The following is a 23,869-nucleotide window of genomic DNA, read 5'->3' on the forward strand; positions in this document are numbered from 1 at the left end:
TTGCACGGGTAAAAGACGCTATAACTGTGTACACTATGAAGTGGTCCACACTGAGTCACAGTGAATTTGAATAATTGTATCTACCTTATTGTTAGCAATATTCAGTACTGAGAAATCAAATTGTATTGTCGAAATGGAAGTATTATTTTATTTAATAATATTGAAATTATTTACATTGTAAAAAATATGTCTTTTAATGTATTTTCTACATGGTAAGCATGCTGTATACGTTTTACGAAGTAAAAGAAATTTTCTAAAAATTGTACAATCTAATTTACACTGCCCAAATAATATAATTATAGAAAATAAATTAACATATACACCAATGAATTGTAAACAGTGAATAAAAATATAAATAAGAATAAGCTTGAGGAATTATTAACTTGCTTTAGGGGAGTTTGTATATTTATAATAAAGGTCATGAGGTAATATTTCGTATAAAACTGTAGCACTAGTGCAGTGGACATGTTTACAATGTATATATGTATATTGTCGTGGTAGTAGATATACGTTATACAGTCCTTGAACATTACTTTTTACAATTTATTGAATCCTAATTATAGAAATAAAAACATTATTCGATGTTTTGTGATTAGTCACTGGAAGATTTACTAACTGAATACTGTAATACTGGAACATGAATAGCTTCAAAAATCTAAGTTAAGTATCAACTCACGTATGTTTGTACGCGTAATAGTTAAATTTATATTATTTTTATATTTTAATGATAATAATTAAAGTGTGTAATATCACATGTCGTGGAAGTACTCTTATTTTCCAAATAAGTAACTATCTTATAGTTTATCAAAGTCAACTTTTCCTGCATTCATATTTTCGATTAACTGTGCAAACTTTTCATGAGAACATTCGTTTTCTTGCACAAATGGCTGGGCTTTCATATTTCGAACCCATTCAGCCTGTAATCAATGTAGAATGTCAATTATATTTATATTTTAAATTTTTGGATATTGTAATATACATAATAAATTTATCAAAACATTTGACTCACTGTATGCGTAAAACTACCATCATTAGGACTCATTGGTTCCTTATAGATTAAAGGTAAACTTTTTCTTCGTTCAACCCAGGGCCACATAAATATATCCAACATTCCAGGTCGAGTTCCTTGAACAAAAAATTACAATCAGGAACAAGCATTTTTGTAGTATTATTGTAAAATAAAAGAATTATATACAAACCACCAAAGAAAATAGTTCCACGAGTTTCTAATTCTTTTTCAAACTCTTTTAACAAACTTGACATTTCAGCAGTAATTTCATTCAAACTCCTTTTGTCTTTACCATGTATACAATTTGAGAAAATTGTAACAATCTAAAATTAGTAGCCCATTATTAATATGTAGTAATCGATTAATGAAATCTGTTATACAGAGGTATAAAATAATAGAAATATACATATTAATTTATATTTGATTGCTATTACTTTGGAAAAATGGTCTAAGAGCTCCAAATCACAAGCCTTTGTTGCTTCATTGTATAAAGGTGGCTCGGGATATTTTTTATCCAAATAGTTTGCTATATCTATAGATTCTTTGTAAACACGTTCCTCCCCATTATCGGTATCAACTAATGCTGGCACCTTACCTTCAGGATGAATCTAAAAATTATGGTAAATGAACATTATATATAATTATTAGAGTAAAACAACAATGTTATAAAACATATATATACAAACCTCAAAATACCATTCTGGCTTATTCATTAAGTTGATGTTAACGATGTCATGAGGAATTTTTTTGTAAGACAGTATTAACCGAATACGCTGGGCAAAAGGACAAAATTTCATGCTATATAAACGCGCTTGTCCTTTTATTTCTGCTGGTTTCTGGGAGCCTAAACAGTCAAATTATTAATAAAAGTAAAATTGAACATTATGAATTACAAATTAATCTCGAAATGCATATAAAAACATATATATAATAATCAACAATAAATAATAATCAACACAAATGTACTTCAAAATTTATGATAAATTCCAATCAATTTTTATCGGTAAAAAAATTTATTTATTTGTAAAAAAAAATTAACTACTTACCAGCACCAAGATGTTCACTGCTCATACTTGACAATTTTTCTTCAACCGATGATAATAAAGGAATGCTTTTTTTAGGCTGATATAATGATCAATTTCAGCGAAAATAAGTGTAGAAATAATTGGTAACGTTTGTTATTTGATTTTTCTGATTGATGGCAAAGACAGAACTTTCTCCAAAAAATTACAAAGGGAAGTACTTTTCAATCTGCAATAACGCTATAGACTGACTGTGCGAAGTTGCGGACGCGCAGGTGGATTGCTTTTACACAGGCAAAACTGAAATTACTAGTGCACATGTGTATGCGCGCAAATGTACGTATATACAGCTGAAATTTGCATGTACATATGTACTTACATAGGTAGCCTAGTTTGAGATCCATCAATAATAACAGACTACGTAGGAGTAAAAATCAAACGATAAAGATATTTCGGTATTACTGACTGATTATGTTACTTCATCCAGAAGTAATAATATTTGAAATAATAATATTTTTATATATATAAACAAGATTTATAAATTCGATGAATTGCAATTTCCACAATGGTTTGTAAGGTAGCCGCCGCGATCGTGGGGCCATCTACGATGGTGATTTGGTCAACTAATTTTCCCTATCCTAATACAATACAAGGTGTCCCAAAACTACCGTATTTCCGAGAAATGAGGGGTTCCTGAGGTCTTTTGAAGCAACTTTTCCCTTAGCGAAAACGCGATCCGCGCCTTTGTTTACGAGTTATCAACGAAAAACAGTGACCAATGAGAGGCGAGGGCGCGAAGTTCGAGAGCCCGCAGCACGTGGCTTTGGCAAAAGGTCGGGACGGATTCGAACCTCCCTCGAAGTATTGAACAGTCACAAAGCGTGAACTTCCCGGATGTTTTCTTACTATGTAACAGTGATATTTTTAAGAAAAATTCTTATTTTACTTTAGAACGTCTGAAGAATATTTACTAATTTTTCGGACCCGAAATAATACGTAGTTTAACCGTGAAACTACGCAAAAGATATTTTTGCTTCAATAATTTCCAATAATAATAAATCCAAACAAATCTAACAAGCTTAAACTAAGAACCCTAACAACCTACAAGCGCGTCGGTAATCTCGGGGACGCTACCCCCCGTAGGGACTTCCGATCAGACGAATACTAATTTCAACAATTCTTGAACGAAACATTACTTCGAGCACTGACTGGAAGTATAAATCCACACACTTTTACAGTATAAAGTTTGCAGCTATTTGCTCGGTATCATCCACGATTCAAAAAACCATGCCATTGGCAACATTTTCTAGGTCGATGATGATACCGATTGCCCGGGTCTCACCGCAAGGAGGTTGCTGCTTTAGAGACCCGAAAGGAAGTCAGAACGAAACCGGAATTCGTTATGGCTCCCTTTCTAACAACGACGACTTAAAAACTAGCACACTCACTCGCCAGCTAGCTAGCACACACACACACACACACACACACACACGCGCGCGCGCGCGCGCGCGCTCGCATATGTCACGTATTATTGCGGACCAAAGTGGATCAAAGAGGAAGTCTCCGATCCACAGGGACCAACATGAATCAGAACAGACGGTTCTGATTTTTCGGAACTATGGAACAAGTGCGAGCCATTGCAGAAGGTACTGACTCGAGGGTGACACGACGCGTACGATGCTCGCACAAGTCTGGAGCCTCGCAGATCTCGATGCTCGCCGTTTTCACACGAGGAATAATGATCCAAAGTTGGATCATCCTACAATGGGTCGGACTTCTCGCCCTGCACCCCGCCCCCAAAAGAGAGCTAAGGACGTCTTACATGCGAATACGCCAAGCGACAGCCTCCCCAGAAGGAGTTCCGAATCCGCGTTCGAATCACCACGCCGCATGGTCACTCGTCGAACATCGAGATGTGTCCGGACTTACCCAAGAGATTGCGCAAGCAAGGCCGCCACAGCAGAAGGCTGTGTCGGAGTCAAAAGGAGAAGAAAATTTGAGTTTCTTGTGAGGCAATTCTTGAACAATTAAATATTGTAGTGAAAAGAAGAGAAATTTAGACGAAGTTCAAAGAACAAAATAATATTCATTCTTAAGAGAAGTCTTTACGCACTTACAAAACAAGACGTATCCCCCGGCGGATGAAAACCCCACGGCGGATGATAATATCTCTAATGAACCTGAAATAATTGAATTCTAGTTAGTGTGAATAGAAAATAGGTGATAAGTCGAATTAGGAAACCGAAGACAACCCGCACACGAGTGCAATTTTTGCGAAAATTATGGAAACTAAGACCCATCCCACGGCGGATGATAATGTCTGTAATGAACCTGAAATAAATGAATTTTAGTTAGTGTGAATAGAAAATAGGTGACAAGTCGAATTAGGGTACCTAAGACCAGCACACGAGTGCAATTTTTGGGAAAATGGAGGAAACGAAATTATGGAAAATTTGGAAAATTTTGGCGAAAACATAGAACCTAAGATGCATCCCATGGCACGAATTTATCGAAGAATCTTTACATCGAAAATATTCTATCGATACATTTATTATTTCTAGCTATTTAATAATAATTATAAGAATTTCTTTTGCTAATGAAACCTTTTAAAGAAAAACCTTCGAAGCATAGATATTAAGTAATCTACTTCCACATGGATGTTAATCATATACCAAGCACGTACAAATGTCCGCGAGAATTATATTTTTCTATACTTTAACAAAATTTTGACAATTAAATCAAAAACTGTTTTCAAGATCTATTTTCCATATTTATGAAAAATATCGTTATTTCATTGTAATACCTTTAATGGTTCAAAAGCTATAAGAAAATGCTACTGCATTTCTCGAGGAGAATATTTCTATTTGAATTGAGTTTCTTTTTCATTCCTAATAGAAAATGCCGGTGACTCCATCTCGTATTTATCAAGCAGCTACACGTCTCTAGATAATACCATTTATGATAACAAAATCTGTACAGCAGATACCGACCTGCTGAATCCGTAAAGTCACGTGACTACCCGTAAAATTACGATATCCTGTATCGTCGTCGTGATACATATATGTACGTATATATGTACATGTATGCAATGTACAACATATATAGTTCGTAATAATGTGCTTCTACTGTGCGTGCAACTCGGTACAGTCGGTCAGATCATTCTCACAGAGATAATTAATCATATTTTAAGAATTCCATTATGTCATCCTAATTATTTCCAAGTACTGATAAATCTTCTCGAAACCCTTCTATTCGATCACCTGTTCTGTAGCTATTAGCCGTTTTACCATAGGTGAAATGGCGCCTTGTTCAAATTTCAAGCAGAAACGGTCAGTGGAGCAATCTACGAGATCAAATAAAAACTAATTGTCCATACTATAAGTATGGATATTTTGCCGTTTGATGTGTATGGCGCTATACTGTCCTATGATTCTTGCCTGATTCTTCATTATATGATATAACAAAACTGGTAAGAATCATTTGCTCCAATATACAGAATAAGTTGAATATGTAATGTGAATATGTAATTATATCGTAAAAATTTATGTTAACTTTTTACTTTAAATTCTAGATTCGCTCCTGAATGACCATTCTTAAATAAATTTTCCAGTCATTTTTCCTGGAGAAGGATATTTTCTTTTAAGAAGCAAAATTTGTGTCACTGACATTTACACAGCAATCTTCAAGAGTATGTAGCAAGTAGCATGTAACGGTGTGTAAGGGTAACGCTGTCAGTGCTTATCACTTTTCACTGCTGATAAAGATACAAACGACGCTTGTGTTTGCCCGCGAACAAATTGTTCTTTAATCATCCTTTGTGCAACGTATTGCAATAGACATGAGACATCTTTATTGCATATAAAAGGAATCGTTATTGCGTATCAAAGTATTCGTACGAGACATGGTAAACTATTAATATCGTGCGAAGTGCTTTTAGAGACGTTTCTTTGTCCTGGTGTTCTTTGTGAGTTCTCATCGGGGAAATTGTTCAAACTGTTTTAACAAATAAAATGTAAAAGTTTATTTGTTCTCAGATGTTCGTGGTTATCATAATCGAGTGACATAATAATATTAATAAATAAACTTCGACATGTGGAAACCATTCGAGCCTGGCAGTTCGCCAGTCGACTGGTGCGAACGTAATTATAGTATTTCATCTAGTATCGCAGAATTTATGAACACGGTTTGTATTACACAAAAAAGTAATATACCCAGTAAGATCTCTTTAGGAAACAATGAAATATAACAATGTTAATTGAATAAGTTAAATTGTATCTTGCTTGCAGTTGAGTAATTTGGTGTTTTTGTTACTTCCTCCTATCCTTATGCACCTGTTCAGAGATTATGGAAGATTCGTAAATCCTGGAATTCATGTAATTTGGTTTCTGTTAATGATAGTTGGTCTCAGCAGTGCATACTTTCATGCTACCTTATCTCTTATAGGTAAGTAATTCATTATCGTGAACACAAGGACAACGAAGGCAGCCGAGATAATTTTTGTGTTGTTGTAATAGGTCAATTGTTAGATGAACTAGCCATTTTATGGGTATACATGGCAGGTTTCTGTATGTTTTTTCCAAGAAGATATTTCCCAAACATTTTACACAATGATAGGAAACTTCTTTCTATTTGTGCAATGCTACCAACTCTTATTGCAACTGGTTTATCATTTATACATCCTGCAATAAACGCATTTGCATTGATGAGTCTTGGCATACCAGCATTTGGCTTTATGATAGTCGAATTAAAAAGGTAAATTATTTACATATAAAAAAAACTTCATAAAATAATATTACATTATATTATAACATTTCATAATGATTTTTAAGGACTAAGTCGATGAGGGTTTATAGATTGGGTTTAAGATGTGGGGCTGTTTGGTTGCTAGCAGTTGCTTGCTGGTTAAACGATCGATTATTTTGTGATACCTGGTTGAACTTAAACTTTCCTTATTTACATGCACTTTGGCATTTATTTATTTTCATTGCAAGTTACACAGCAGCTGTACTTTTTGCTTATTTCTCTGTGAAGGATGAGAAACCACATCAATCACCGGTGTTAAAATACTGGCCAAAAGATGACTTCGAACTTGGCATACCATATGTAACAATTAGGAGTTATGTTAAGCTAGATACAAACACAAATATATAAATATTAATATTAAAATTAAGAAGGCTGCTTTGCATTTATCAATCAAGGATCTTAATTTTGAAGACAGTTAGAAAAAGAATATGGTAGACATTTGGAAATATGTTTACTTTGCTTATTCGAATGACTTAACTTTGTATCAGTGATTTTACAAAGAGACATTTATATATATTTTACATCTGTATATTTTACATAGCATATCTGTTTAAATTTGTGATACTACCCTAGATATTACTTTTTGTACAAATATTAAGAAATTAGTAATCTATCTTTAGAAGTGCAATATTAAGATAAATCATGCAAAACATTTATTCTCTTAATGAACATAATTCGATATTGTTCTAATATATTTGTGTATGCACAGAGAGGATGCAGTATTGAACTGAAATGAAGGCAATGTTAACCATTATTGTATATCGTTTAGTGTGATATCAAAGAATAGGATTTATGATATCAAAGAAGATTATTTTACTGAATGTTTTTTCAATGATTCAGTTCTTTCTTTTTAGAGAGCATGTTTATATATTATTTTATGTTTTACATATTTACTTTTGACAATTTATAATACAATAATCTATTTACATACATGAATAAGGAGACCAATATTTTATGTATAATTATTAAAAACACATTGTGATATATTTGTGTATTCTTATATGTGAGAAGTATATCTTATTTGAAAATTAATGAAGCATTACAACTGATGCTCCCCTCTATAAATAACAATGTTGTTTTCAGTTTCATAAATTTTAACCTCATACAACAGTGCTGGATTGGGCATTATTTTTCTTAATTCATTAAATATGTAAATAGCCACATTTTCAGTAGTTGAAACAACATTTTTGAAATAAGGTACATCCTTGTCCAAATTTCTATGATCCAACTGTTCCATCAATACTTTTTTCATGTATAATTTTAAATCAGATAAATTCATTACCATACCAGTTTTAGGATTCACAGGTCCACGCACAGTAACTTTAACTAAATCAAAAAAAGGCGATCAATACAAGAATTAATAAACATTGTTACGACAATAAGATTTACCTGTATAGTTGTGTCCATGTCCCCAATAATTATTACATTTTCCATATACCTTTTTGTTCTCCTCCTCGGACAAATTATCACTGGAGAACAAAGAACAATGAAGCAACAAATATACAAAAATAAAACAGATCGCGGTACCTGTGCAAACGATGACAGCTGGAAATCAATTCTTTCCTAGTTAAATAAGCAATTGGTATTGCCATTATTTCTCAAGATAATTAAAATTTTGTTTGTACTGTTACGGATCTGAGAAACGAATGATTGTACATATAAGAAAAGTATAGTATTACAAAAGAATTATTCAAGGATAACAGAGATTGCGATAATTTCTTCCTAAAGCTTCTTTTTTAACACCATTATTGTGTTTAGCTGAAATCAGAGTAAAAGTGGAGCATTTAGACTAAAACGGAAACATTTTATCTGCAAACATTACTGTGTATGTATTTACACATGTAACTAACAAAAATTGATAACAACGAGACGTTTGGAACAGATACATATCGTTCAGCCAATCGAGCTTTGACGATTGCGTGTCAGACTTAAAGAAACGAACCTAGAATACGATAGAGGCTTACGGTGAAAATCAGTGATTTGTGCTATCAATTCGTGCAGTGTGTGGTACGGATGATATCGCCTCGAAGGAGAACCATTTACAACTCGTAAATATCAATTAAATCCACCGGAAAGTAAAAATATTTGTCGTTCTGAAGAAACTGCAAGCCTGACTTCACACGTCCGTTGCTTCCAAAAACGTCATGCCGGTAACGCCCTAAAACCCGCAACAATTAGTCATTTTGTGGAATGTGGAATGTTTAATATAATTTAACGCGAGAAACAAGAAAGATCAGTTTTAGTAATTACAGTAAAAAAACATGGACAGCAAAGGCAGAAAGATCATCGTTTGCGATAATGGAACAGGGGTAAGGTTATACGATTTCATCCCTTACTTGCAATTTCTCTTCGTGTCGATTTTGTATATATTTGTCTTTGGAACTTGTTAATGCTTTAGCTACTGCAAGTCTATCAATATATTTTGTATTTAAAAGAAGTTTAATAATTTCCTTTTAAAGAGTAGTCTCACACACACACAAAAGAAGTTACTGACTTATACAGGGTGATAATAAAAGAAGGTCCAATTGTTATTGTTGTGTAGTATTCATCAAGATATTTTTCATTATTCTTCTCTAATTTTTAAAATACTATTAAATAACTGGCTATAGCTAAGGTATTAACAACCATAAAGTTTTAACGAACTAATAATTTACATTGCTCACGTAATGATTATCTATTTGTAGTTTGTTAAATGTGGATATGCGGGAGCCAATTTTCCAGCACACATATTTCCATCGATGGTTGGACGTCCTATAATCAGAGCAGTCAATAAGATAGGAGACATTGATGTGAAGGTAAATTTGTCAACTATTCAAGTATAAAAAGAAACTAGAATATTTATCATAATTTTATTTCCTTATTTGCCAATCAATTGTAAATATGATTTGTGGACAAAATTTGGTTGCTTTAAAGTATATGTTTCTTGTATTTTACAAAGATATTATATAACTTTATTAATCAAGATAATGAACTTTAATTCTGCACTTTTGTGAGGAGACTCCTAAAAGTTGAATTTCTTCTCATTTTCATTGGTAAACTCAGAAGTACCTTCTTGCTATGGAAAACTATTCGTAGTTAATAATCTTCAAGCAATATATTAATAACTCGCTTAATTTTCAGCAAGAATATTGTATTCGTGTAAGTCAATTCACATTATGCGGTGTGCTTCAATGTTAAAATTTGATTGAAAATAATCTGTGCATTTGTCCACTGATGTAAATAAAGTTTGACTTGCTAACCCTTTTCGCTAACACAAATATCAGAATGGAGTTTAGATGCAAAAAGTAAGATGGAAATTATTTTTAAAACTACTAGGATATGATAGTTTGTATTCAAATTTAATTAATCTTCCTATTTCAATCGTTTGTGGTCAATTTTCCCACCACATAATTGGTTACTGCTTTGTTATCCATTATAAAAAAGATAAAAATGTCTACAAAGCTGATACAATTTATATTTATTGTGTGTGGGTTTGTGTATATATTGTATTTTTGATAACTATCTAATATATTTGTGTGCTTACACTTGCTCTCGTAGGATGTGCTTAACATGCCTGTAAGTTTCTTGCATTTTTTGATGCTAATATGTACAATTGTCGGTACTACATCAGTGCTTAAAAAACTAAAATGTTTACTTATCTATTAATAGGGTCTCTGTAGTTTTTGAATTTTTTTTTCTTACTGATATAATATACTATCCAAGCGACTATGCGAATGTTAAAAGAAGAAAGGTAATGTACCTGTTAGTAATCATTTTTTCACAATAGGAATCACAAGAAAAATTATTTTGTATGCAGATGGAAGTACTTTGTCTTTTTAGTTACGCATATTCATATAACATAATCTATAAGATTTTAGAATGATTTGTTGAATTATTTAAATACTAACAATTTATGTTAACTAAACATGTACATATGTGCAGGGCACATAATGATTTTTAAGTCATTGTAATTTACTATCACAGGATTTAATGGTTGGAGATGAAGCAAGCAAACTTCGATCTATGTTAGAAATTAGTTATCCAATGCAAAATGGAATTGTTAGGTATGTATGAAAATTTTTGTTCAATCTGCATGCACTATAGATTACTAAATTGTTAATACACCTTGCAGAAATTGGGAAGACATGTGTCATGTTTGGGACTACACATTTGGAAAAGAAAAAATGAATATCAATCCAAGAGAGTGCAAGATCCTATTAACGGAACCACCAATGAATCCTATCACAAACAGAGAGAAAATGATTGAGGTAAACCACTCTCGCCTATACAAATCTTTTTAATGACAATACATAATTATACGTTAATTTTATAAAATGATTTCAGGTAATGTTCGAAAAGTATGGGTTTGCTGGAACATTCATTGCAATTCAAGCAGTACTTACATTATATGCTCAAGGGTTGATTAGTGGAGTTGTAGTAGATTCTGGAGATGGAGTCACTCATATATGTCCTGTGTTTGAAGAGTATGCTTTACCTCATCTCACTCGACGGTTAGACATAGCTGGCCGAGACATTACAATGTATTTAATAAAGCTTCTTTTGTTACGTGGATATGCTTTTAATCATTCGGCTGATTTTGAGACAGTTAGAATGATGAAAGAAAAATTATGTTACATCGGTTACAATATTGAAACCGAGGAAAAGTTAGCACTTGAGACCACAGTCTTGGTTGAGTCCTATACTGTGAGTAAAAATTGTTACAACTTCAGAAAATATAAATTTACATTGTATTCTAGCCAAAAATTTTGTAGCTTCCTGATGGAAGAGTAATAAAAGTAGGCGGCGAAAGATTTGCAGCGCCTGAAGCATTGTTCCAACCACATTTAATCAACATTGAAGCTCAGGGAATTGCTGAATTAGTATTTAGCACTATTCAAGCAGCTGACATCGATATAAGGAGCGAACTGTATAAACATATTGTTTTAAGTGGCGGTAGCACAATGTATCCAGGACTTCCATCTAGGCTTGAAAGGGAAATTAAGCAGCTTTATTTACAAAGAGTATTAAAGAATGATACCTCAAAATTAAATGTAATTATAAAAAAGTCGCTTTGTTCAAGTTCTATTGCAACATGTGGATTTTATTCATACCTTTTAATATGTTTCTAGAAATTTAAGATAAAAATCGAAGATTCTCCTAGACGTAAGGACATGGTTTTTATGGGTGGTGCTGTATTAGCAGAAATAACAAAGGATCGAGATTCAGCGTGGATAACCAGAGAAGAGTACGAAGAAAAAGGACTTAGTGTATTAAAGAAATTAGGCTCTTATGAATAATGAAGATAATAGCAATTGAAATATAGAAAAGAAGTACACATTTTTTTTACATCTGGAGTCACTTAAAGAGTATTTACGATTTTCGTATTTTGCTTTCACTACTGATATGTAGACTTATTTGTCTTGGACTGATACAAGCGACAAACATAATTGAAAATGTTTAAGAATTATTGAAACTTTTAATCAGATTAATTTCATTTGACGTACACTACTATACAATTATATTTCATTTAAAATTGATACAAACAGATTGAAATTCTAACAAAGTTTTAGAGTAAATTATATATTTATGTTTGCCATGATGAATAGCACAGTTGTAGATGATACACATTGTAAATATAATTGTCACAAATCTTCCATTTTCATCGAATTACAATGGCGTTAGATACGCATTGTGCATTGCAATCAATGTATACCTATTTTTCTTATAGTTTATAGTGATTTTATGAAATTCAATGTGTTGTATGTATAATCGCATTAGAAAATAATTTGTTAATATAATGGCTAAAGTTAAGTAACTAAAATTGTAAATATTATATTATAACGACAACACTCAATTTTACCGCCTTTGAGTTTTTAATAAGTTTTTAACGTGAGTTTCTCAAACTGCATTTCTTAATTCAAGATTCGTTTGACTTCATTTTTTTAATAAAACATACGGTCACATTTCCAAAAATGCATAACTGTTATATCTTCAATTTTGGCCATTATCGTAATTAATAATAATTAGTTTATAAGAAGACAGAAACGCATTTGTATATCTTCGTACCCGTTTCTTGTGATTTAAAAAATGATTCTATTTGAATTTTATTTAAATGTTATCCCTCATGTCTTTTTTTAAAGGAACATATTTGAAAAACGTGTAATATGTAGTGTACATTTAACCAGTTCCAAGTTAAAATATATGTTCCAATCAGTTCATGTTAAATGGAGGGTACGAGGTAAAACTATTTTGTACGATGTACATACATGATATAGAAGTTTTATAATTTTAGTTAAGTAATTTATAGAAATAAATTTATTTCTTAAAAAACCTTCTTTCTTAATTTGTTCTAATAACCTGTACATATTTAATTACTAAGCATGTGTTAATATCATATTAGAAACTCGGATTAAAGCAACGTATAAAATACGATTTAAGACAAATCTACAACAGTCTTTATTATGTTTCTTCATTCGACCATTATATTGTGTATCTTTGTACACATTTTATGTATAAATAAAAATAACAATATAATTTGTATTATACAGTTTCGTATTTAATTGAATATTTAATATAACAATAGATAAATGTATATGTAATCGTTTCGTTAAGATTTTTACAAATGGCTTGCGACAGCATTGTGTATAACAATAAAATAACAGGCTATTATTTAAAGAAGTAAATATAATTTATAAACAGTGCTTCAGCGCGCGTGTTCCAAAGTTTACCTCGGAAGTGTATATAATGTTTTTTTTACACTTTATTAAATCACTTTCGATGGAACAGTTTATATTCTGTTCCATTAAGCTATCATATTAAGCAAATAAAAAAAATAGTATACAAAACACTTTCATTTATACTGGGAGAGTTTTTCTTTTCGAGTTTTCTGTATTATGTAACTTCTGATTTGTTATCTTTGATATATTAATGCATCGAGAGCGTCAGAACGATGTCCCGATGTCATAAATAAAGAATTGGATGGAAAATATGGAATATCTATCGAATTACACTTAAAATATAATCGGTTTGTCTTTACACTGATCAATACAAAAACTAGTAAAACGTTTAAGGAACTTTGGATACTCCCTTTTATAAACAGCACGTAAGACAGACGCTGGAGCCCATCCACCAGGATTAACTGCAATCGACAAATAAGAGTATTACATGCATAATGAATGAATGTATGGCGAACTAAATTAAGAAGGCAGAAAATAACGTCGAATACCAACCAACGGAACAGTATGTTATTTTGCACGTAATGTTATCTCTCTTTATTTCTTCTTCATCTTTCGGTGGATCGATAAAGGTTTGACATACAAGACACACGGTCAGATAAACTCGTACACATTTTCCCGTGTTTGGCTGTAACGTGACATATTCATTATGGGGCTATCTATTCACTGAATTTTGAAAACAAACATTTCCAAAACTTACAGGATGGTCAGGATGATCTGTACTATGGTTACAAACTATCCATAAATCATGTGCATCCGGATCTTGATCATCGGATACACGACGCATGTGCGACCAGAATAGAGCGTCTCTCTGACTCGCCGGCCAAATTCGTTTATGAGTTTGAAGAAATACTAAAGTATCTTTGGAAATGTTTTCGACCACAGTCATGTCTTCCAGGGTTGCTTCCCATCCAGTTCTATACTCGGGACTGAAGAATATCTGGCAAACCTCGTGGCCAGTGACTCCTTTTACAACATGGCATGCTTTCAAGGGATCTACCACTAAGCCATCAGCCTCTTCTTCGCGTCTGTACATTCTCATGTCGCCGTCTTCAGCGAACAATTGCCATCCACCAGCTCCAACACCAAGTCGTGCATAATGCAACTGTTGCATCGTTTTTTTCTCTATCTAAATGTAGACGAAGCACAAATCCAAGATACAGTATTATTCGAATGTAACTATGTTGATTAGAAGAATAAAACAATACCTCTGGCCAAAGCCTGTGCTTGGCTGCTGACATGGTGGGAACAGTTAAAATTGAAACTGACTTTTGCTTCAAACGGTCTCTCAGTTGATTTTCCTCGTCGATTTTATCCAATCCAGTTTCTACTGCATCGTAAAATTCTTCATCACAGAGAGCACTGTGCGGACCTTCCTGTTAAATTAAAGATAAAACATGTTTTCTGTTTTGTTGAACGTTTACACAAATATTTTTAGATTTCGTAATCGGACCTCGTAATCAGGACCTCCATGGATAAGAACTCTAGGTCTCGGTGAATCAGTTTGTTGTGGTCCAACCTGATCTTTCAACACTTTGTAAAGTTCTTGCACTTTTCGTTTTTTCTCAACTTCTTTTTCCCATCGACGACGCCATGCATCTTCTCGTTGTACCATTAACTCAACACAATGCTGCAATGTTGCTAACACGCCCTCGCTAGTTGCTTTGAATGTTATTGCTTCTCCCTTAAAATCTACTGCTTGTTCAGCTGGATCAAACATTGTCTCAACTTTATTTTCTGAAACATATAACTTTTTCTGATACAACGGTAAAGATTCTGCCTGTCAAAATACCAATTAGATTGAAACAAAACATTACGAAACAGTTGAATACATTCAAACAAAAATTATCAGCAACATACCTTTCGTGGAAATATTCTTAGCATTCTCTGCACAATTATCAAAATATTTTTGCAGAGTATCAATTTGCTTAACCAAGATATCCCTAAAGGTCTCAAGTTCTGCTAATTTTTCTTTTAATCCTCTAACACCACGTTTAGTAAAGCTACCTGCGCTTGTAATAGATTGTGTATTTGACACAAGCGAAATGGCACTACCATGACGTTTCAGACTATTCTCGCTTCCATAACCAGATTCTGACTGTTTATAATAAATAAACACAATTTTAATAAAGTGTAACAATCATTTATATCGTATGAGACTATAATTAGGAACAGATTAATATTCTAACTACCAGAAATCTATTGATAAATTGTTTAATGACTTAAAAAAAAGATTAATAATGTTCTTCTAAATGAAATTCAATTGTTTATCTTTGATTTATAAGGATTTTAAGATATTATTGGTAGGTAAAGTGTCAATATAAAAGAGGCAATAAAATATTATTATTGTAAAATTTGAATACCTTATATGATTTCAGAATATCTACCCAACGTTGTTTTTCTTCTGGACAGTTTGCTCTTAAATACCATACCAGGCAATCATTCACAGACACATCGAATCTACACTCATCGAATTCGTGCGCCTAACAAAACAGATAGCGAAAAGCAATATCATAACATTTTCCATGAAATTACTGAAAAATATATATCAAAAAATACTTTGTGTCAATGCGTACCTTAATGTTAGCTTTATACAAACTTATTGAACCACGACATCCAAATCCACTGTCCTGCTCAGATTTGTAATAAGATAAAGTACCATCTTTGAGAACAATAAATCTAGTTTGCCAGCCATGTATATAATTTGTCCATTTGGATAATGTACCCTGAAGCTCTGGAACGACAACCCCGTCGGAACCTTCTTCATCTACATCATCACCGTCTACCTCAGCTTCCAGACACTCGATATCCTCGTTGGCAAGACGAACGATTTCTGTTTCATCGGCCATTCTCACGAGTAGATCTCACGGTATCAACGTTGATCGTTGTTTAAGTTTAGGATAATTTCAACATACCCGGGGAAATGTATTTTAACGTTACCGATACGGGTAAGTCTATCGACAAATGGTTACTTAATTAATCAGTTTAAAAACTGCGAAGTATGTAATCAACCACTGATGGAACACGGATAACGTCTCAGAACATATTAATCATCGATTATCGTACACATAACCTTATGTAAAAAGCCTTATCCAAAGAATGAAACATCAACAGCTTGTGTTTTTTTGGCAAATAACAAGAAGAATTAAGTGGCAGAAAATCAACAGTTTCGTTCAAGCAGTATTTCCATGAGTGATTCATGCACTGTACATAATCTTTGTTGATTGGCCATACTGTTTATCAATAGAATTGTTTACACTTCTCATGAATACTTCAACAATAATTTGATCTGTACAACACTTTTCTACGCAATGAATCGTGCGTCATTTCCAGTTAATAACGGAAAAGACAACAGGATCTTTTTTTCTTACAATGGACACAGAACATTCTCATACGTAGAGATGAAAGTCCTTGACTTAGAAATCAACAGTGTCATCTTGCGCGGTGTATGTTACGCCATCTTACAAGAAAATTGTGGCGGTTGATTTGAATTGAGTAATTTGGGAGGAAAGTAAACGTTTCATTCATTTCGAATCTCAAATATTTCATGTCGTTGCTGAATCCAATACGTGTAAGAAACTGTTATTTATTTATTTTTCTTTGCTCTCATCTGAAATCCCTATATGCTGCGCTTTCAGGTTTGTCCGTGCGATGGTACCACCTACTACTTCTATTTAAAATCTGAAATTAACGCCATTCCACGTAGTGGCAAAATAGCCAAGCTTGTAACCAATTAGTTCTCAAATGTTTCCGATAAGTGGCGATGATATCTGCGTCCTGGTTCCGCCGATATTTGGCTGTCCGTTCGAGCGTTTTATCATTGCGTGAAATGGCGCTATTTTGAAATTTTCCTGTAATTCTTCCTGTGTACAATGCAGGATCGCTGGAAAATATTAATTATGACATAAGCAGGATAAACAAAAATAAACTAAGGGTACAGAGCTATTCAGGAGAATTTGCTGTATCCATATCATGTGAAAAAACGGATAACAACACCGAAAATATCGTATCGATGCATTGGACTCTCATAAAAAATCCTGTGCACTTGTTTTATTCTTTTATGGTCTAATTTATTCATAATTATTGTTTTTTTTTTGTGATCCTGCATTATGCACATGGAGAGAGTTAGTTCAGGCATTTACCGCTTTGTGGTGATAGTGTTTCGCGTGTCCATGACAGCTGCATTGCAATACATGCATATATATATATACTACATACGTATATGTGTGGCGTGTCGTGTGTGTCGTGCCGCATGTGATGTCAATGAGAATTATGTACGTAAATGAGTACGTAAACAAATAATCCCTTGAAATTTTTTAAATTATGAAAAGGTGATAACTCTTATATTAAATGGTAGACGATGTGAAAAATAGATTAGAGAAAATTAAAATATAACCTTTAATTGCCGTTGTTTATTACATAGTGCTTAACAACGGATATAAACAATATAACGCAATGTCACGGGAAATATTAACTATACAAATTGGTCATTATTCCAATTTTGTTGGAACTCATTTTTGGAATTTACAGGTATTTAATAAATAACGTTAAGTAAATCATGTATATTAAATTGTACAATTTAGATATTTTTCCAGGAAACTAATTTTTCTTATGATGCTGACCGTCCATCTGAAATAAATAATGATGTTCTGTATAGAGAGGGGGAGAATTTACAGGTAAGAATATATAGATAATATTAAATAGTTTAAGAAGAAATAATGAATCAACAATATGATAATGTAATCTTATATTTGTAGAAACAAGTGACTTATACTCCCAGGTTGTTACTCGTAGACTTAAAAGGAACATTAGGATATTTGAAAGAGGAAGGTACCTTGTATAATGCCGAACAGGATGAAGAAACAAAATTATTATGGGATAATGATAAGGTTGAAGTCACTAAAGAAGAGGCTGCCGTTAAAACTTCATTCGTTAAAAGTCTAGATGAATCTGCAAGATCTTCAGAATCGACAACTGTTACCATAGACAACAATGTTAATACATGGGTAGATTATTTATTGCCAAGATTCCATCCTAGAACTGTGAGCACGATCAAACAGTATAAGCATAATTGTGCAGAGCAGCCATTTGATATTTATATGTATGGAAAAAATTTATGGCATACTGAACAATTCTCGGAAGATTTCACAGAAAAAATAAGAACATACGTAGAAGAGTGTGACCATATGCAAGGTTTTCAAGCACGTATTCGTTTTTCGAATCAATGAAGCACGCGGTGCTATATTATTTCTTAATGTTTATTGTTTTCTTTTTTTAAATGCAGGTTATTCTAGATTCTGTGGACAGCTTCGGTGGACTCGGAGCGTCGTGTATAGAACATTTACGAGATGAATACGGGAAGAGTATACTAGCGTTTCCATGTATTGACAGTAAAAAGTCCGAACCTTCAAAGTTTGATTTAATCAAGGCTCTGAACACCGCGCTGTGCTGGCAACATATTGGAGAATTTTCTTCGTTATACAGTCCACTTTGTTGTAGTCAAACTGTTTGGCCTCGCGCAGGAGAACCGCGAGCGTTCAATCATTTATCGTATAATTCAGAGCTGAATATTCATAGCAGCGCGCTACTAGCGACGGCATTGGATGTAGCGACTATAAGATACAGACGCAAAGAGTATCCAAACGTTGTACTGACAGACTTATGCGCGGATCTTAATAAGATGGGTCGTAAAGCAGCAGCGACAAGTCTGACCTTGCCATTCCCAATGGCAGCGAAAATGGATTTGATCGACGTGTTGGACGACTTGACGGGACCATTGTGGACAAGCCTGACACCGAATTGTGAAATAGAAATGGATAAAACTATGCGAAGTATCGCGTTACGTGGCGTTCCAGAAGAAAGATTGAAACGACCCATGGCGAAGGCGATGAAACAAATGTCGAAACCAGCCTATAGATGTTCTTCCGTGCACGAGATGATGATGCTGTATTTAGCTTCCACTTCGCACGCATCGGCCACTTATCTTACCACCATTTCTTCGCCACTGATTGTCAAAGATCCGTATCCAAGATTCTTTAATAATAATATTACCGAGACAGGCGATATTATGGGATGGCCGCTGGGAAATGGTACATTAATATCATTATATGTATATATCATTAATATCTATAATTGCTGCTCAGGTTCTTTTAATCACACAAATTCATTCTTTTATTTGCAGATGTTAAATCTGTTTCCGTTATGGCCGGCTTGCACAGTGGAAGTAGCCTTCGGACAATGTACGAATCCTTGCACAGTCAAGTGAGCAGGATAAGAAGTATAAGACAATTTCACGCGTTCACAGATTCTGGCCTAGAAGAAGATGAATTTCGAGAGTGCCTCAACCATCTGCTCGACTGTAAAGAAAATTACGAAGACCACTATATTTAATTGACAATTAAGATAATCGCCGGGAATTGCACAAATCCGTACAATATATCTTTTTTCCACGAACAGACGCACGATTCAAATTTTTCCCCGCGTTTCACTACGTCCTAGCGAATAATATCGAACTTCCTAGCGAACCCCTAACGAAAACATCGACGAAAGTAGGTGCGGCGCGACACACCTAGTAATTAGAACTGTCGACGGGGCTGCAAAAGCTCAGTTGAAAGCTCGGATGCGAGACCGAAACGCGTATCGTCCTACTCTATGCGACCTTATACTTTTGCATTCCTCGAGAATCGTTTGCGAGCACGTCTATAAAGAACGAACATGGGAAACAAAGTGGCGACGTTTACGGAGGAACAGCTGGAGGATTATCAGGATTGCACCTTCTTTACGCGTAAAGAGATTTTGAGGTAATTCGACGCGAATTTATCGCGATTTGCTGTTTTCTTCCGGATCGTTATCTTCTTTTTCAGAATATTCAAACGATTTCGGGAGATGGGTGACTCGGGAACGATACCACGTACTATGACGCCTCAACAAGCATCGGGTCTTCGCATACCACTTTCATGTTTGACGCGTATACCGGAGCTGAAAGTACTCTCAACTTACCATCGAAGCTAGACCTATGAAAGAGCGGTCGAGACAACTGGTTTCGGGCACTGTGCGACTCGTAATTAGAAAATTAGACGAACGAAAGCGGTCGTTTCGACTAGTCTGATAGCTCTGGCGTTACGTTAACGCTTGGTACCGGCCAGTAACCGTATTCCCGTAACGAAGGTGGTGATGTTACAGGAAAATCCGTTCAGACAACGTATATCGGAGGTGTTCACGAGACGTCAGAGTACAGGACAGTCCTCAACCGCCGACACCGAAGGGATCTGTTTCGAGGAGTTTCTTGAGATGATGTCGGTTTTTTCGGAGCAGGCTCCGCGGGACTTGAAGGTCTTTTACGCCTTTAAGATTTACGGTAGGGACCATCGCGTGAACCGCATCACAGCCAGTCGAACGATTCGTGAGCGAGCTTCGGAATCGACTTCGTTGCGTCTACAGTTGTTCCTCCTACGGAATAAGAACCGACTGTAATTCTGCAACAGAAATATTTGCCACGATCCTTTAACCCATTGACTGCCAAGATACGAGATATCTCGTAGTAAACGTCTGTACCAAAACTGCCAGCTACGAGATATCTTGTAGTGGGTGCTGCAAGTTTAGATTGGCTACAAATGGCTATTTGAGTTAGGAACTATTAGGAAGGATGAATGAAAAATGTATATAGTGTAAAGAACATATTGATTATCGATAAAAAAATACTGTAAACGCCATTGCAATATTATATCAGTAATTAAGTTATTATATCAGTAACTTAATTACTGATATAATATTGTAATGGCGTTTACAGTATTTAAATTTGTATTTATTACAGTATTTATAAAATACTGTATCAGTAATTAAGTTATTATATCAGTAACTTAATTACTGATATAATATTGTAATGGCGTTTACAGTATTTAAATTTGTATTTATTACAGCATTTATAAAATATTGCAATGGCGTTTACAGTATTTTTTTTTATTGATAATCAATATGTTCTCTACACTATATACATATAACACTGTACACTATACACATATAATAATATTAAATTATTATATTTTGTAAAACTTCGTGTTTTCTTTCAAATAAAATCGTGGCACCCAGGGCAAGACGCGCTAAATTTGCGTGGCAGTCAGTGGGTTAAGCTGTTTAGTCAACGATCTTGATCTGCTCCTAATCGACAGCCACACCTTCGATTTTATTATTCTGCTGATAAAAAAGCTTCTTCTTCCATCCTAGATTTAGACGATGGATTTTAGACTACGATCGTTGAACTTGTCACGAAACAGATTTCGACGAGGACGGTGTGTTGGGTCCCAACGACTTGGAACATTCCTGCCGGCAGTTGGTCCAAAATGGTCTGAACGGCGACGAGGTGGCCACAGTATGCCGGAAAGTTCTCGAGGAAAGCGACATCGACGGCGACGGTGTTCTGTCCTATCTAGAATTCGAGCATGTTGTCACAAGAGCTTCGGACTTCATGGCGACGTTTCACATAAGAATTTAATTCTGCTCGCCCATGGGGAGTAATAAAACTATTTCTGACCAATACGTAAAAATCTATTAAATCTCCAACGCGCGTTGTTTTAACCCGGTCGGCTTTAGTTTTCGATGTTTCCCCAGTTACAGGTAACATTTGATCGACCGGTTGAGAAAAGAGTTCGCAGAGACCCGGCCGAGAGCTGAATCGGGTCGATCGCGAAGAATTAAACGATTCGTGGCATCGTTCAGCGGCTGTGGTACAAGTGTTGCGGATAAGGAGTTTCGCAAACTCACGAAGGATAATTATTGGCTCTGCGAATCCGCGCGGGCTTAGCGAAGCGCTATCGTGTAGCTTCTTGCGAGACGCGTATAGTCGTATACTTTCTTGCGCGGCCTCGTAAGTTGCCCCTGTTGAGCAATAACGAGCAATGCCGGCTAAATAACCAGGCCATTCGTTTTCGCTCCAGACAGGAGGAACCTCTCCGGTGGCTTGGCCGCCCAGGCGAACGGTCCATCGGAGAGCTCCCTCGTTTTTACAAAGCTTCGCCAACGAATTTTCCGGGACTATACTAATAAAGCGGGACCGGACCCCTGTGGTCGACGCGTTCCAGCAAACCGTGCCGTCGATGATCGTGCCAGTGCGAAATTTAGAGCTTCCGGCAGCGATCTAGACATTGATCAAGGAGGAGGGAACGAGAGAGAGAGAGGAGTCGAGGGAAGGAAGTGGCCATCGGTTACACGGATACCATGGGCATTCGAAATGGTTCCGCGGTTTCTGAATCTGTACTCGTTCTCGCGGAAGTTGTAAATGAAACGGTAGAGGCGGAGGAATGCTGGTCGATGCACGATGCTGGTCTTTGCCGGGCTGCGAGGAAGACGGGCGTTTTCGTAGCCCTGCGCACGGCCCGGCTCTGCTCGGTGACGATTCGGTGCCGCGATGGTAACACGGTGTCGTGGTCCGGTCGTCTTAAAAAGCAGACGAAATCGGAGATACCGCCCTGTGTTACGGAGCCTCGACCAGTTATAGTCGGCCGCGCGGTAACTAACCGAGTCTTGGGACCAAGGCCATCCGGTCACTTCTCATCCCTCTCTCTCTTCCCCGCTCGCATCCCTACCGTCCAGAGACCCTCCGGGTCCAAGGAAGCCCCCTTGCCTCCTAGGTCCACCGTGGACACCCTCTGCGCCCCGCAAGGCCCCGCCAGCCGCCGCTTCCACCGCTCTCCCACCGCCCCTATGCCTCGTACGAGGATCGCCGGCACCGCCGCGCCGCTCCCGAGAGTTTCTCCCCCTTGGCGATCTTGACCAACCAACCAACCACCTTCCATTTCGAGGTATTCGTACATTCTTGAGGCCCGTCGACCCGACCCGACGCGTCGCGTCGCGACGGGAAGAGACGCGATGCGTCGTGAATCGGGCCCCGTCCCAACGTGTACGAGCGGACGACGAACGGGGACCGGGGGATCGGGACCACGGTTCGATCCAGGGGGAGGAAGAAGGGATATCTCGTTGCAAGCGAGACGAAAAGTCGGGGAGAAGAGGAATGAGATGCTGGAGAGATCGCGGGTGGCGGCGTCGACTCCGACGATGGAACCGAGAGAAGGAAAACGAGATGAAGAAGACGAAGGAGAAGAAGTCGAGGAGTCACGGAAGAGGAGGGGAGGACGATAGCGGAGGCGGCGGTTGGCGGTTGGCGGTTGGCGGTTGGCCGAGGGCAGATTTGAACCGAACTTTTACGGCACCCTACGTGGGCGAGTTCTCTCGCCGTGCACGGGGAACTCTAGAACGTTCTTCGGGGCCTCGACCCCATGATCACGCAGCGACATCGTTGACTCCCCGAGCATTCGAGAATGCACAGC

The 23,869-nt window shown here is 35.9% G+C and overlaps 7 protein-coding genes across 14 annotated transcripts; 4 read left to right on the top strand and 3 right to left on the bottom strand.

Moving 5' to 3' along the window:
• Positions 1-468: 468 nt before the first annotated feature.
• On the bottom strand, positions 469-2,599 carry LOC117221703 (pyrimidodiazepine synthase). The gene is made up of 6 exons (XM_033472871.2): positions 2,056-2,599; positions 1,696-1,853; positions 1,444-1,617; positions 1,200-1,332; positions 1,010-1,125; positions 469-917 (listed from the first exon to the last, which is right to left on the bottom strand). The coding sequence occupies exons 1-6, from the start codon at positions 2,078-2,080 to the stop codon at positions 795-797; spliced, it is 729 nt and encodes a 242-aa protein (XP_033328762.1). The 5' UTR covers positions 2,081-2,599; the 3' UTR covers positions 469-794.
• Positions 2,600-5,482: 2,883 nt separating this feature from the next.
• On the top strand, positions 5,483-7,866 carry bwa (alkaline ceramidase). Of its 2 annotated transcripts, XM_033472648.2 has the most exons (6): positions 5,483-5,500; positions 5,603-5,995; positions 6,066-6,214; positions 6,318-6,474; positions 6,546-6,783; positions 7,063-7,866. In XM_033472648.2, the coding sequence occupies exons 3-6, from the start codon at positions 6,122-6,124 to the stop codon at positions 7,091-7,093; spliced, it is 519 nt and encodes a 172-aa protein (XP_033328539.1). In that variant the 5' UTR covers positions 5,483-5,500; positions 5,603-5,995; positions 6,066-6,121; the 3' UTR covers positions 7,094-7,866. The 2 variants fall into 2 exon arrangements, with proteins under 2 accessions (XP_033328539.1, XP_033328538.1); XM_033472647.2 differs by lacking the exon at positions 5,483-5,500 and having other exon boundaries at positions 5,598-5,995; positions 6,861-7,866.
• Positions 7,811-8,501, bottom strand: purple (6-pyruvoyl tetrahydrobiopterin synthase purple). Its single transcript, XM_033472650.2, has 3 exons — positions 8,362-8,501; positions 8,224-8,303; positions 7,811-8,160 (listed from the first exon to the last, which is right to left on the bottom strand). Exons 1-3 carry the CDS (start codon positions 8,424-8,426, stop codon positions 7,874-7,876), a joined length of 432 nt encoding a protein of 143 aa, XP_033328541.2. The 5' UTR covers positions 8,427-8,501; the 3' UTR covers positions 7,811-7,873.
• Positions 8,502-8,996: 495 nt separating this feature from the next.
• Positions 8,997-13,360, top strand: Arp2 (Actin-related protein 2). Of its 4 annotated transcripts, XM_076523596.1 has the most exons (9): positions 8,997-9,143; positions 9,519-9,629; positions 9,955-9,972; positions 10,372-10,389; positions 10,798-10,877; positions 10,946-11,081; positions 11,158-11,517; positions 11,586-11,864; positions 11,943-13,360. In XM_076523596.1, the coding sequence occupies exons 1-9, from the start codon at positions 9,096-9,098 to the stop codon at positions 12,108-12,110; spliced, it is 1,218 nt and encodes a 405-aa protein (XP_076379711.1). In that variant the 5' UTR covers positions 8,997-9,095; the 3' UTR covers positions 12,111-13,360. The 4 variants fall into 4 exon arrangements, with proteins under 4 accessions (XP_076379711.1, XP_033328535.1, XP_033328534.1 ...); XM_033472644.2 differs by lacking the exon at positions 10,372-10,389; XM_033472643.2 differs by lacking the exon at positions 9,955-9,972.
• cert (ceramide transfer protein) lies at positions 13,246-16,939 on the bottom strand. Of its 2 annotated transcripts, XM_033472638.2 has the most exons (9): positions 16,273-16,939; positions 16,124-16,177; positions 15,911-16,030; positions 15,408-15,645; positions 15,001-15,284; positions 14,756-14,923; positions 14,248-14,676; positions 14,043-14,175; positions 13,246-13,951 (listed from the first exon to the last, which is right to left on the bottom strand). In XM_033472638.2, exons 1-9 carry the CDS (start codon positions 16,312-16,314, stop codon positions 13,824-13,826), a joined length of 1,596 nt encoding a protein of 531 aa, XP_033328529.1. In that variant the 5' UTR covers positions 16,315-16,939; the 3' UTR covers positions 13,246-13,823. The 2 variants fall into 2 exon arrangements, with proteins under 2 accessions (XP_033328529.1, XP_033328528.1); XM_033472637.2 differs by having other exon boundaries at positions 16,124-16,939.
• Positions 16,940-17,695: 756 nt separating this feature from the next.
• On the top strand, positions 17,696-20,000 carry mst (misato mitochondrial distribution and morphology regulator). 2 transcript variants are annotated; one of them, XM_076523595.1, is made up of 6 exons: positions 17,696-17,821; positions 17,971-18,077; positions 18,143-18,223; positions 18,305-18,748; positions 18,832-19,636; positions 19,729-20,000. In XM_076523595.1, the coding sequence occupies exons 2-6, from the start codon at positions 18,003-18,005 to the stop codon at positions 19,935-19,937; spliced, it is 1,614 nt and encodes a 537-aa protein (XP_076379710.1). In that variant the 5' UTR covers positions 17,696-17,821; positions 17,971-18,002; the 3' UTR covers positions 19,938-20,000. The 2 variants fall into 2 exon arrangements, with proteins under 2 accessions (XP_076379710.1, XP_076379709.1); XM_076523594.1 differs by having other exon boundaries at positions 17,719-17,878.
• Positions 20,001-20,207: 207 nt separating this feature from the next.
• Positions 20,208-22,082, top strand: LOC117221583 (Calcium and integrin binding family member 2). 2 transcript variants are annotated; one of them, XM_033472649.2, is made up of 4 exons: positions 20,208-20,347; positions 20,411-20,531; positions 20,730-20,904; positions 21,821-22,082. In XM_033472649.2, the coding sequence occupies exons 1-4, from the start codon at positions 20,262-20,264 to the stop codon at positions 22,036-22,038; spliced, it is 600 nt and encodes a 199-aa protein (XP_033328540.2). In that variant the 5' UTR covers positions 20,208-20,261; the 3' UTR covers positions 22,039-22,082. The 2 variants fall into 2 exon arrangements, with proteins under 2 accessions (XP_033328540.2, XP_076379712.1); XM_076523597.1 differs by having other exon boundaries at positions 20,730-21,016; positions 21,771-21,963.
• The last annotated feature ends 1,787 nt before the right edge of the window (positions 22,083-23,869 follow it).

This window comes from Megalopta genalis, chromosome 7 (assembly GCF_051020955.1).
Source record: "Megalopta genalis isolate 19385.01 chromosome 7, iyMegGena1_principal, whole genome shotgun sequence".
In the NCBI taxonomy this organism is placed as follows: Eukaryota; Metazoa; Arthropoda; class Insecta; order Hymenoptera; family Halictidae; genus Megalopta; species Megalopta genalis.